The sequence below is a fragment of the Triplophysa rosa genome, linkage group LG4 (genome assembly GCF_024868665.1).
Source record: "Triplophysa rosa linkage group LG4, Trosa_1v2, whole genome shotgun sequence".
Lineage (NCBI taxonomy): Eukaryota > Metazoa > Chordata > Actinopteri > Cypriniformes > Nemacheilidae > Triplophysa > Triplophysa rosa.
Window position 1 is genome coordinate 3,198,251 of NC_079893.1, and position 14,638 is coordinate 3,212,888.

Sequence of the window (14,638 nt, forward strand, 5' to 3'; positions counted from 1 at the left end):
TTAAAGAGTACATAACATGAGATCATGAAAATGACATTTCATGCAGCGTGTAATGTCGAATGTGAATGAATCCGAAGGTGAATGAATAGCAAAGTTGTTGGCTTGGAAAAAGGGAGTCGACTCTGAATCTTAATCGACTTAAAAATCCCTAGTTCTGTACTCTTTAAGGCCAGATTTACATTTTTCTCTGTATATTTAAATAACTGCGCATGTTGTAAATAAAATCTTGACATTTTGGAAATCTGTTTTGTTATGACATAATTGTATTATAGCACTGCCGTGGTTTTTATAGAGGTAAATAAATCATGTAATGTTTGTGTTTGTTGTGTTTAGTTTGTGTATTGTGTGAGTGAGTTAAGAACCATCACTCACCCTGCATCTTCACTAGTTTAGACATGTATGTGTTGTAGAGCGAGTAGATTCTCTCAGTCTCTCGGTCACCATCCACATCCAGCTGAATGTTTGCAGGAAGTCCACTGTGGGACAAAAATCACACAATCTGAACCCTCATACACTGACAGAACAAAATTGATTCACAGATTCACTCAGAGATTCGCAATATGAACCCTCATCCAGTGACACAACGCCTAACTGATTCACAATCTGAACCCTTGTTCACAGACAACACCTAAAGCCCCATTCACATTTCACGTCTAAAACCGCGCGGAAAACACGAGCTGCACTGCCTTCTCCTTTTTTTCCAAAGCGCTTTGCGCTCTCCTGGCGTCTGTCGTCGCTAAGCAACCATTGGCCAAGATAGCCGTTGAGACGAGGAGGTATAAACAAAGGATATATGGATTATATGCACTGAAAATACCTTGCAATAACTCTGCTACTAGATTTAGTTATGCTGTGATCTATATTGGCTGGTTGGTTCTTGTCACATGACCTGCGGTGTGCTTGCGGCTTTCTGAAAAGTTGAGATTTTTTCATCTCGATGCGGCGCCAATGCGCCTGAAAAAAAGAGTGCGTCGCACCCCATGCGCGTCGCGACCGTGTCGCCCCCTATTTCCGCGGGCCTGCCGCGCGTCTACATTTAAAATAACAAATATGCGCGCGGAAAAGATGCGAAATGTGAATCGGGCCTAAATGACTCACAGATTCACTCAGAGATTCACAATAGGAACCCTCATCCACTGACACAACGCTAAACTGATTCACAGATTCACTTACAGATTCACAATTTGAACCCTCATCCACTGACACAACACAAAACTGATTCGCTGATTCACTTACAGATTCAAAATCAGAACCTTCATCCACTGACATGATACAGAATTGATTCACAGATTCACTCAAAGATTCACAATATGAACCCTCATCCACTGACACAATGCCAAACTGATTCGCGCATTCACTTACAGATTCACAATCTATATCCTTATCCACTGACACAACGCCGAACTGATATAGAGATTTACTTACACATTCATCTTTAACACAGGATTAACAGCTGTATTTTTACTTTACTTTGTTCAGCGCAAATGTGATTCTGCTAAAAGTTCAGAAACACATGCAGGCGACTCACCCCGTGCAGGGCGTGCAGCCGGGCGCCGCGTCTGCAGACATCTTGCAGCAGAGCCAGTGGCCGTTGAGGTATGCGGACGGGTGGTACGTACTCAGTCTCTTCCGGTTACATTGACTGACTTTTGTCAGGATATCGATCCAGTCACGTGCCTCCACACAGTTATTGGCCTGGATGTAGAGTGCCCGCTCTGGCTGGATGACCTGGAACATCTGGTGCAAGAGAAAGAGTCACGGCCACAAAACATAAAGAAATAAAACCACTGCAGTTTATCAGCAGATAGAGAAACCACATACTTGTCACTCCTGTATTCTAAGATACCACGGTTAACATCACTACACTTATTGTCTCAGCTTGTTTTATTACATTTATTCAATTAGAAACCCATAAAAGAACAAATAAAACAAAGGTTCATTTATCACTGTTAGGTGTGTATTTCTTACGTTTTTCATTTTGAAGGATTCTTCCTCCAGTCTCTCCACAGCCAGAATGTTCTCTATAGGTATACTGCACAGAGCGCCCTCTCCTGGACATACACAACAACAGTCACATTCCTTTTGATTGTGATTTAAATTCTTTTTTCATAGCAGTTAAACACTAAAATGCAACACAAAACATTCAGATTGTAGTTTGCGTCTTTATTTTTGTTGATTTCATAATATCGGTATGTGCGCAGACCTCCACATGAAACGTGACGGATACGCTCCTCGTAGTGAGAGTGAAGGACAAACCCGCCGAGTTACCTTTGGTTTTATGGTACGTGAACTCGTGGTTAGTGAGGCGGAACCATCTCTTCTTGAAGTTCTTCAGACCGAAGCGGTTTCGCCCCTGAGCGCGTTTGATCATGAATCTGGAGAGATGGAGGCCGGCGAAGGTTAGAAAGTCAAATCTGATTCATACACCAATGACAACTAATATGAACAAACTTGTCCTCATGTCATCATAGAACCAACAGCACATTCTTCAAGACTGTTTTAACATTTTCCTGGACAAACTAGTGGTTATTCGCAGTTCTTTTCGTGCATAAAGGACAACATGAACCATATTTCTAATTTCCCCAAGAGTGACTCCTCCGTGTTGTGCACACACAGCACAACAATGACACAGGCTGTTTCTATTACGGGATGCTTTTATTCTATGTGGTTTCTTACTTCAATCTGAACTGATCACATATACTGTGAGGGTCATATTTAGGGTCAAAGGTCACAATGGCATCTAAGCGCAGACGCGTCTTACCTGCCAGAGCCCTTCGCATCAAATCTCTTAATACCGAGTTGAACGCTCCTGCGTCCAGCAGAGGAACACAAACACACACACACGTGCTGAAGTGTCACACAAATACACCTGATGTGTTATCATGCAACATGTGCTACTCACCCTTCCTTTAGCATGATGGGCGTCTCAATGCTCTTCTGGTCCCAGTGACCGGACGATGATATCAGATCTAGAAACTGAGACACAGAACACATGAACCCAATGATTTTTAGTGCATATAAAGTCACTTTTCAAGTAGTTCAATTCAAAATACGTAAGCCCCCAGTCATTTTTATTCCTACTATGGAAAGTCAATGGGGGCTTATTTTCAAGTGAACTGCTCCTTTAAGAACATTGAGACATTTTTATGTGTCAAACGTGTCCCATTCTTTGATTAAAGAAAATCTATAAATACATCAATGAAACGGTATAAGTCAGTGATAAAGTTTTGAACGGTTCACTTACGTTTTTCACAGCATCAGTGTACTTTTGCTCATTGAAGTAATCGTAAAATGCAGCCATGTAGGACTCTTTGAAATTGGCCTGTCAGAGACGAAGAAAAACATGTTTGTTGTCATTCTTTAAACAGCACAAAGGAGCTATTTATAGATATCCAGACTCACAGATTTGGACTTGGCGAGACTCCCCAGAGTCTGGATGGTTTTGGAGATGAGAGTGAGGGTTCGTGACGTGCACGGATCCTATTTAAAGACAACAGTAGGAAAGAGTAGATCATTTTCATTTGATCGTTTCTGACTGATCAAAGGGAATCTTTAAAAAAAGGTCAGCCCATCTGAAATGGCACACAGACTACGACAGAAAGGTGTTTTAGTAACCTGCTTCAAAACAATACTCAAGAACCCCCTTCTGAATTAAGAGATGCAATACGCACCGGGTGATGCGGCCGCAGGTGAAAAAGATTGGGTGACAAGATCGCAGGTGCAAAGAACCGGAGGAAGATGAAACTACTGACAGCTGTGTACCGCACGTCTGGATCAACTGCAAGAGAACCGACACATCTTTATTAATCTCTTTGTCTGTAAAAATCAAGTGTAAGAAATCAATGATCCTCGCTGCAATGCTTATCTTTGACCTGAAGGAGGCGATGTGAACTGACTTTTTAACAGGCCAGGAAAAATAAACAGAAACTTTTTGGATGAAAAGGGAAGAATAAAAACAGTGAGAATGCGAGTATGTCTTTCATGATGTCTCTGCGTTGGTGCACATGCTGTGACGTAAGCAGTTACCCTGAAAACGTGTCGCTGCAGACTCTCGTAGCGAGAAGAAAATATCGCACATGACCGTCGGGCAGCTGACGCCCGAGCTGGTGATGACATTGAAGATGCGGTCGACGTAATGCCGCAAGTTTTCCTAAGGGAGGACACATGCAGAATAAACATCAGGCAGAGGTGACCCGACATGCAAAAAACAGGTGTTTACAGTAAAGTTGCAGTTCTGTAGTTTCATGTAGCAGTTTGTGTTTCTTAGGAAGCAAGTGTTGAGTTTGACTTTAAACTGCACAATCTTACAGATCTGTGTCAACACACAAATGTGACTCACCCTGTTTGTATCCAGATTCTCAGACTCTTTTAGCTTGACGGGGTCGATCTCACATGGTTTGTGGTCAGTGCAAATCTACAGAGACATGAAACGGCGAAGTTAAGTTAACCCGTGAGAAACTCACCACCACAATGCTGGACACAATTGTTTTAGATGTCTTAAAGAAAGTGTTCACCCAAAAATAAAATGTTGTCAGAACTTTTTCACCTTTATGTTGTTTAAACAAAGAATTTTTCAAAATGAAAATTCTGTCATCGTTTACACGCCCTCTTGTCATTTGAAACCTGCATGACTCTCTTCTGCAGAACACAAAAGAAGATATTTTGAAAAATGTTGGTAACAGAACAGCACAGACCCCCCAACAACCCCCCCGTTCACTTCTATTGTAAAGAATGCGAGTGAATGGGGGGCTGTTAACAACATTCTTCAAAATATCTTCTTTTGTGTTCTGCGGAAGAAAGAAAGTCATACAGGTTTGAAATGACAAGAGGGTGAGTAAATGATTTTGAAGGTGAACTAGTCCTTTGAAACCATTTTTATAACCCTTTCTTCTATGGAACAAAAGATATTTTGAGAAATGTCTGTGTGGCCAATGTTTGCTTACCAACGTTCAACATTTTTTGTGTGTGTTCTGCAGAAGAATGTCATATGGGTTAAGAATGACACGAATGTGAGTAAATGCTGAGTTTTCATTTTTGGGTCAACTGTCCCTTTAAGAGTTTTACTTGTGAGTCTCTTTAACAGTCTGACTCTAGATTGCTCTGACCCTCCTCCAATGACTCTAATGTTTCAACCATGCAAATCATAAGTCAGATAACATCACATCTCTACGTGACATGTGTGCAGGACGAGTTACACGCTGAGGTTTAATACTGAAGGTTCAGGGTGTCTGATATGACCCAAAATAACTGTGGCGCGTCATGTAAACACTAACAAACAGTTCAGTGAGAGAACCATAAACAGACTCACTTCATCTATGATGGGCTTCAGCGCGACCTGCAGGTAATGCATCCCAGCTAGTTTCATGGTCTCATCGATGCATTTTGACGTGAGGGAGTTTCCTCTGAAAATGGTGTTGGGATCCCTGAAGCGACAGAGCAACTTTAGCTCAAAAACACACACAAACTTGCTGGTTTGATAAACATTGTGTGTGTGTGCTCACTGTGTGCGGTTGATCTCGGCGTGGGCAATGGCACTGAGGAAAGGCACGATTTTCCCGTAGTGCAGGAAGAGTCGGACCAGAGGGACGGCGGCTTCCTGTTTCTCTCGGCACACCTCGCCCAAGATGTGCGCGGTAGACGCGGAGACGGGCTGTGACGCAAACACACGCTCACATGTTTACACAGTCAAACCGAGCTAATAACATGAAAGCCCTCACAGACTCGTATAAAGAAACACACACACCTCGAAGTGCGCAGAGTGCAGCAGCAGGTCTCGGAGCGGGTTATAATGCTCCGTAGGGAACACGTGGTCCTCGGTGTAAACGATGTTGAGTCTTAGTGAGCCCAGCTCATCAGCTTTAACAGACTTGTTGCTGTTGTCTCTGGGCTGAAGGAAGTACCTGGGGACGGCAGAACACCCTGTCAGCTTATCATGACACCAATTTATTACAAACACAGAACGTGAGATGTGAGGGTCATACCATGCGTCGTGAATGCCCAACTGTCCCAGCACCCTCAGGGGCACCCGTACCTCTCCCAGAAATTCATCTCCGAACTTCAGGTTGCTGGCGTTCCACAGGTCCACCCTGAGGGGAAGTTAATGATCGAAGGTTACGGCACACTCACTAAACAATTGTACGTGTGTAGTGATACATTATCAATGAAACATCCCACGAAATGTTTAACTTTGGAAAATGGGCATTTTTACTCTATTTAAATAAATGATTATAAATAGCACAGCACAAGCGCAAAGCTATTTAAAGGGATACTTCACCCAAAATTCTGGCATCCTTTACTCACCTTCGAGTTGTACATTTGTTTGTTCTGATGAACACAGAGAAAGATATTTGGAAGAATGCTTATAACCAGACAGATTTTGCCCCCCATTGACTCCCATAGTAGGAAAAAATACAATGGTCGTCAAAAGTGCCCCAGAACTGTTTGCTGTCCTACATTCTTCAAAATATCTTCTTTTGTGTTCAACAGAACAAAAAACATGATAAAGTAATTTTTTCTACTGTGGGAGTCAATGGGGGGCAAAATCTGCTTGGTTACAAGCATTCTTCCAAATATCTTTCTCTGTGTTCAGAACAAACTCGAAGGTGAATAAATGATGACAAAATTTTCATTTTTGGGTGACGTATCCCTTTAAGTCAAGAGAGCATCAACAAAATATTAATAATTGATTAAACTGCTCGCTTTATTTTAAGTATATTTAAATAAAACCCATGATCCCTGATACACTGTTTTTATGCACACTACACAGTACATCTATTGTGTAGACACAAACTTTTATTCTGGATGCGATTAATCACGATTAATTGTTTGACAGCCCTAGTTTTGAGATTTTATTTAATCAAACGTGAAAGGTCATTACTTTTAGCACTACTGTATTTCACTTTCAATATCTTTCGATGTAAATCAATGTTGTTTCCAGGATGTTTCTTAACACTGAATTTCTAGAACATTCACCCAGACTCACTTGAGAGCCAGTTTGTCCACATCATCTTCTTCCACATCAAACTGGCGTTTTGTGTAGCTCAGCGGTTTGGTCACCTGTGAGATAAAATGGGAAAAGATGAAGTTACAGGCAAATAAAGTGATTATAAAAACAGTTTAGTACATCAGACACACTTCTATCAACTTCAAGTAAATCCCAAGCAATCTTAAGACTAAGAGGTCAATGACATTCTCTCCTCTGCAGAACGCAAAAGAAGATATTTTGAAGAATGTTGGTAACCAAACAACATTGGACCCCATTGACATGGTATGGACACAAAACCACTGAGACATTTCTCAAAATATATTCTTCTGTGTTTTGCACCGAAGAAACAGTCATACACGTTTCGAACCACATGAGAGTGAATAAACGATGAGAGAGTCTCCATCCCTTTAAAGAATGAATGATGTAGTTTCTTCACATATTATTTAAATAATGTAATAACAGAATAAACAGCAGCCTTGCGTGATGCGTTATTTAAAGCTGGTGACAGACATGCACGTCAGACGCGAGAAAGCGTTTGTACTTCAGAGAAAACAGAAGTGAGATTATGATGAGTGCTCATGGAGACACAAGGCTGGTCTGATAACACTGGAGTGTTTGATCAGAATATGTCATGAAGGAGCATCAATAAATCACTAATAATAGTTTTATATTAAAATAATGATGTTTTACAACAAGCTGAGGCTTGTAAATGATGATGATGAAGCTGTATGTGGGTAAGACTGTGAAGTCTGCCACATAAAGAGAGCAGATTGTGTCTTGCAATCGATCAAGCACTTGTCTCCTGTCGCCCCCCCGAGACGTGTTAAAGCGTGTCTGAGAGCGAGACCGATCCCGTCTAGAAAACACATGCAGGACTGTGAGTGATAGAGGAAATAGAAACACAGCTGTCCAGTCAAATAACGTTCACTGTTATCGTCTCGTGAGTAGCGCAACAGTCTCTTCAAACGTTAGAACAGCCACTGTGGGGGCTTCTGGGAAATAGTGATCATTTCGTTAACGAAAATAATGACGAAAAACAGGGATCCCAAACAGAGATAAAGGGTTAAAAAAGTATACGTTTTCTGACAGTGGGTGACTTATTTGATGCAATCTGGCAACCATACGCCAATGCTCTCACTGTGGAAGCGCCGTTGAGGATCTTAAGTTAATAAACAAGAGTTCTGCGATCTCCAGCCGGTCTGTGTTCTCTCATGAGCTGCTTGAGCCGCGTTGATCTCCACTACATTGTTTGTTTGCGATTGTGGTTACTGAATAAAGACATCCCACCGTGAGTCCGTACGCTAGAAATTTGCGGGAGAACTTAAAGATCAGCTATCATGCTATGTCATGCATTCTGACTTCTTTACACTGTTAAACATGCTGGCTTCTCATGCTTAACATGGTCAACTTGTTAAAAAACGAGTTGGACGTATGACGTAGTATTTCTGTACTTGATAGCCTCCCCCAGCACTCAAACTTGTTTCGGAAAGTTTTTTCTAATTCTGGATCCCCGTGTCGTCAAAGGGATCCTATTCCTTTTATTGGCCATTCTCCCGGAAAAGCAAGGCAAGGTGAAAGAAATAGCCCGCCCACGAGCCAACCGCCGAGCGAGACCCGCTTACCATCAACGTTATCTGCGCTGCGTCAAGATGGGCTGCGCTGCAGCTTGTTACTCTTGCGATAGTGAGAGAAGTTGAGGTGTGTTTGTTTGATCACGGCATTTCAGTGATGGATGTTATATAAACGGTGGATATAACGCTGGGTTTGGAGATGGTTTGAAACTGATAGATGGCGCGGTCCCAGCGCTAAAATATGCCAGACATGAACTGCACGCGGAAAGTCAAACTAAGTCATACGTCTGGGTTTTGTTGGCAATCGGCGTGTACGTGCATAATGTAAACAACACGAAGGGATTAATGTGATGATGTGTTGCTTGCTCGTGCTGCAGATCCATCCCACTCTCCCCACTAGTCCCGCTCGTGTTTTTCCAGAAATAATGGTACAGCTGTATCTCTCTTTTATAAATGTGATCAAACTAAATACTCTTCAAAGATACAACGTATGCAATACTACTGTATAGGCGCTCAAGATTAATATGAGATTGCTTCTTAGATGAAGCTAGATGAAGTTGAATAAACTATGCACATGATTTGACATTCTATTGATTTGTGCTTATTGGTAAGCTTTTAATGAAATATAAAAACAAATTTGTCAAACGACAACAATCACTGTGGTTATAAGTTTTAGCAAAATAACTATTTTTATCATTTTAACTATTATACAGCATGACGAAAATATGACTAAGTTCGTATTGACTAAAACGAGATGAAAATGCATAGACTAAACAAAAACAGGACATGGATGACTAAATAAGATAAAACTAAAAAGTATGTGTCGTGGGACTAAAACTAAGACTAAAATAAAAAATAACTGACAAAATGAGCACTACTGGGAAATAAACGGTTCACTGAGCTGAAGCCATTTACACACACACACAAGGTTTCTCCTTTACTGTGGTAGACCACAAGATACTGATGCAATTCTACAACCTCAAACAGACTCCTGATGGTCAGTTCTTTAGCAATAAAGTTAGTGTTGGCTACCGCTACCACTTCTGTGTATATAACAAACATGAGCATTGTTCTCCATGAATGTCTGTTGTGTTAAAAGTACATTTCAGTTGTGTGCTTGTGTGTGGGATGGTTGGAGGGTGTGGAAAGTGAGAAACCGCAAGACATCAGTATAATATGACACTAGAAACACCTGAAACCTCAGACAAGATGATTTACAGTTTCATATTAGACTGAGGAGCTGAAGATAAAGACCACACTTCCTGCTTCATGTTAACATTCACTTCTCAAAGTAAAGAGTCTCGCTGAAGTTCCTACCTCAAAGAAGAAGGTTTCATCAAACTGAGGATTGTTGTTTTTACGTTTGACTTTGGTCTTCTTGGCCTCTGACCTGCGAAAGGCGAGAGAAGTCGACCATCAAGAGATGCAGAAATGAGGAAAATATCTGAATGGTGCATTAAAACTTTAGAGTCTGTTTAGAGTCTGAATTGACGGGGGTATCAAAGTGACAATGCTTTAGTTCTTCATTTGCATCATCACAAAGCTGCCTTATTGAAATATGTACATGTTAGAACCGTGTATAAGTCATAAAGCATATTATTTGTACATTATATATCTAACTGTAAAATTATGGTCTCAAAAATTCTACATCAATGATTCTAGAGTTTTTTATTGAGAGCTGATGATCTGAGACAGCAAGAGAAACACTTTAGCTTTAGACATCAGACCACCGGTAAGTTCCGGTGACGAACGCAGCATTTTTCGTTTTGATCTAATAGGATACCATCATCTCTGCGCGGCGGCTTTCCTCGCTGTCATTTGCCGGAAAAACAAGCCTCAGGTTCACGTGCAGCCGGAAGCTAGAGATCAACATTGATAGCGTTGTCAATATGGATGTTTCTCTTAAACAAACGCATCGATTCGCTTCAGAAGTCCTTTTTTTAAGGCCACGGAGCCGTGTCGAGCAGTTCTTTCATCGATGGATGCACTTTTTGGAGCTTCAAAAAGTCGGCGCCCATTCACTCTCATTCTACCGCTTGGAAGCAAAACAATACGTGGTATTATAACTCTGACTGCATTATTCTTCAAGAAGAAAACCATAATCAGTCAGGATGCCTTGAGGGTGAGTAAAACATGGGGACATTTAGATTTGCCGGTGAAAAAGCCCTTTAATGCCAAAAGTGCCCTTTTGTAAAGGCAAAAAAAACTTATTTTTTAATATATTTTTTTGTAATTAAAGGCCCTTTTGTTAAGGCCTGTTCAACTATTAGTAAAATTAATTAATAATCATTTAGCCCTAAATAAAATGACCCACGTTATGACCTTTCACCCAACGACTGCATCTGGGACGACCCCTCACGTTCAGACGCCTTCAGTAGTAGTGTAGCGCATTTCCAGGATACATACCCTTCACGGCTGCCGGTAAGTGGTGTTTTCAGCAGAGCGCTGTGCTTGTTTACTTATTGATGTAATTAATATTATTATAAGTAGCATTAATTAATATTAAAGGGATAGTTCCAAAAATGAAAAATCTGTCATCATTTACTCGCCCTCAGGTTGTTTCAAACCTGTGTACATTTATTTTCGTTCCAATGAACACAGAGAAGGATATTTGGAAGAATGTTAGCAATTTTCAGTTCTGGGACAAAATACTATGTACGAAGTAAAATATAAAAATACGAAGAATTTAGGAAAACAAAGAGTTCTCGGGCACCCCATTTAATTCTTCCTACTAATGTAGTCAACGATGTCCCGGAACTGAAAATGACTAACATTCTTCCAAATATCTTTCTTTGTGTTCATCGTAACAAAGTCATTTACACAGGTATGAAATTACACGAGTGTGTGTAAATGATGACAAAATTTTCATTTTTGGGTGAACTGTCCCTTTAAATAATATTATTATAAATAGTATTATAAGAAGCCTTGTTTCATGTGCCCCTTTTACGTTTTGAGCACCGGCCCCTTTAAAGTTCTCTGCACGACGATGCATCAAACAGTTATGATGTCCACTCAAAACCAGCAGTACTCTGAGATACTTCCACGTGTATTGTGTTTCCACGGCGATGCATTAAACGTAACTGACTCACACACTAATCCTTCATCTCAATGTCCCAGAGCATCGTGGGAGTCGTGCTTAACTGGCATGTGTAAATTGGATTAGCGGAGATGTTTCTGCGTGAGCTCTGATGTTACCTGGAAGGGCCGAGTAACGACACTGCAGCATACGGGTCGCACTGACCGTTCACTATGGGCAGATCCTGACACTCCAAAACCCTGTGAAAGAAAAACATCATCATCAACATAAGACAATGTCAGAAAACTATCTTCAAACAACGCTAGAAATCAAAAGACTCATCAACTCATCATCATTTATCATAAATATGGAATGACACATTTATGACCGGTAAAAATCAAAACATTTATGACCACCCTGGCCACCACCAACCAGATGTTGTTAGCATGCAAAAATCAAACGTTCCTCAGTAAATTCCTCAAATTGATGGTGTTATTTTAGCACATTTCACATTAAAACTACACCGGTGGCCCTGGACAGATCTATATGATATCTATAATAATAAAACAACATGATTTACAGTCAATATATTTGGAACATTTATCACTATGCAAAACAGCAAACACACCACAAACAGCTTCCAAGTAAACACCATCCTATATGATGTCATTTTCGGCCAATCAGAATCCATCTCAGGTCGTGTCCTGACATAAAATGACATCAGCAGGGAATTACAAGAACATCCTCCCGGGGGCTGAGTTCACATGTTCAATCCAGAGCAGAACACGTGAACTCGCACACATTCACAGCAGATTCTTATTCTCATTTGTGTACCAGATATATAATGTCATACGTAAACGAATGAGTGTTGTGGATGTGTGCTGCTCGTTTAATGAATGAAGGGGGTTTATAGCATCATCACTAATACCAGATCCCATCAGAGCACTTCCTGTGTGTTAAGCCTAATCCTGCTTGGCCCGGTCATTCAGCCGTCCATAAAAACAGCACCAGTGACGTGCGTCGCAGGACTATAACAGACAAACCTGCTGCGAGTGCCAAATGAAGCTTTCGGGCTCTCAAATAAAACTCAACAATCAGAGCCATGGCAGTTATTCACCCTTTTGTCATTTAAAATCTCCATAAATTTCTTTCTTCTGAAAGTCAACAAAAGAAGATATTCTGAAGAATGTCTGAAACCTGAAGTGAATCGATTTTGGAGTGGCAGTGAATGAATCGTTGTGCAACGATTGCAAAAATGTTCTGTTGTTGTCGTCTCAAAACGAAAGATTCTGTGAATGAGAGCGCCGTCATTACCCAGAGTGCTTCAGTGTGGGAAGCTGTCCAGAGACGTAGAGCCACTGATGCAGAGACAGCACTTGACGTGATTGCACATGACATGCAAATCTTATCGTATGCACATATATCAGAGGACACGCTCCACGGGATGTTGAATTTAAAATTTCTTGAATGTGCTGAATTGCAATGTAGTTTAGAAGTGTTGCATCAAAACAAATTGTTAATTAAATATTGAACACGTTCTGTATTTAGAAGAATTTGATATGAATGAAAGTATTCGGGGCCATGTTATTCTATTCTACTTCCTTACATTTCGATATGAATTTTGATATCATCCTGCAACCCTGACGGTCACACGGACACAGCAGATGTCAGTTTGCTTATTCACCGTTGGTTTGAGCGTCGAGTCACACTGTCTCTTTAAATAAAGCCTCAGGCGCCAATCAAAACACATTAACACACGTTTAGTCACGTGCCACAACAAACCACAACACAGCAACATTCACACACAACACTAACGATCAACAACAGAGAGGTTGCTGGTATTGTGCACTCCTCCGACATCACTGATCACATGACTCTGAGCGGAACGGTTTACCACACTCCCGTGCAGTGGGAGGGTCCTGACTGCTGTATTCAGAATACCATACAAACACACAACAGTGTCAATTTTATGTAGGCATGAAACACTAATCTACTGCGCAACGCACAATTTACCGTATCCCACAATGCAATCTGCTCAACTAGACCTACTTCTCCAGCGTGACTGCTGTCTGGACAGATGAGATGCTGAGCTCTGCTTGACACCGACACGAATCAAGACAGGAGAAAATGTATTCAACTGAGAATATTTTCCTTCTGTTCATCGTGGCTTCTTTCAGTCCTGAGGATGATGTTAATCGCGCTTTATTCTGCTCATGTGTGTTAGAAAGCGGACATGATCTACAGATCAACAACCCTACAAATGTTCTGAATGTACCACAGGCACAGTGTGTTTACAATCTGAAGTGACTTATCAATGACAGTTGAACATTAACATGGAGTTTTTGAAAATATATTGACCTTAAACGCCACAAAAAACAGCACAAACTCCTGATCAATTTTATCTCAACGATCAATAAATCCTCATCTTATTCCGCTCGATACGTTTAATCGATATTGAGGTGATTCCGCAAAACTGCGATTGGCCGCCTCACCGTGTTGCCAGTTTGTGGCAGATGACTCCGCTGTCGGTGATGACCTCACTGAGACGCAGTTCCAGGTGAACTTTTCCCTGCGGAGGAAAGAACAGTGTTACCATGGTTACACCCGCCACTCGAAAAGATAGCGAGACAAAGGAGCAAAACGTGAGAAACAAGTGAAAATAGATGCGAGGTCTCGTGAGGTCTGCATTGTGTTCGAACTGCTGGTGAGTCACAGGCACCCGTGTGTTTCGCACCATGCGGATTCGCACTGACGTGATGCCAATTTAAAACCTGAACATGACCAAAGCATCCGTCTGAAATCTCAGTATAATCTCCTCTAAAGTTCATAAGATCGCAGCAATATTTCAAAACTGCAAATTTTCCATTAACTCTCCATTTAAAGGGATACTTCACCCAAAAATGAAAATTTTGTTGAAGGTTGTTCCAAATCTGTATAAATTTCTTTGTTCTGATGAACAGAGAAAGATATTTGGAAGAATGCTTATAACCAGACAGAATTTGCCCCCCATTGACTCCCATAGTAGGAGAAAATACAATGGTCGTCAAAAGTGCCCCAGAACTGTTT

The 14,638-nt window shown here is 41.1% G+C and overlaps 1 protein-coding gene across 1 annotated transcript in view; it reads right to left on the bottom strand.

The window, feature by feature from the left end:
- Positions 1–14,638, bottom strand: part of rasa3 (RAS p21 protein activator 3) — a 35,599-nt gene that overhangs the window by 2,889 nt on the left and 18,072 nt on the right. The window contains exons 5-22 of the mRNA XM_057331343.1: positions 14,065–14,141; positions 11,752–11,832; positions 9,874–9,946; positions 6,983–7,056; positions 5,982–6,086; positions 5,744–5,900; positions 5,502–5,650; positions 5,309–5,423; positions 4,340–4,414; positions 4,027–4,150; positions 3,672–3,778; positions 3,403–3,480; positions 3,245–3,322; positions 2,903–2,976; positions 2,269–2,375; positions 1,969–2,051; positions 1,529–1,737; positions 373–476 (exon numbers count right to left, since the gene is read on the bottom strand). Of these exons, the coding sequence (XP_057187326.1) occupies positions 373–476; positions 1,529–1,737; positions 1,969–2,051; positions 2,269–2,375; positions 2,903–2,976; positions 3,245–3,322; positions 3,403–3,480; positions 3,672–3,778; positions 4,027–4,150; positions 4,340–4,414; positions 5,309–5,423; positions 5,502–5,650; positions 5,744–5,900; positions 5,982–6,086; positions 6,983–7,056; positions 9,874–9,946; positions 11,752–11,832; positions 14,065–14,141 (1,870 nt within the window). The remainder of the gene's footprint in view (positions 1–372; positions 477–1,528; positions 1,738–1,968; positions 2,052–2,268; positions 2,376–2,902; positions 2,977–3,244; positions 3,323–3,402; positions 3,481–3,671; positions 3,779–4,026; positions 4,151–4,339; positions 4,415–5,308; positions 5,424–5,501; positions 5,651–5,743; positions 5,901–5,981; positions 6,087–6,982; positions 7,057–9,873; positions 9,947–11,751; positions 11,833–14,064; positions 14,142–14,638) is intronic.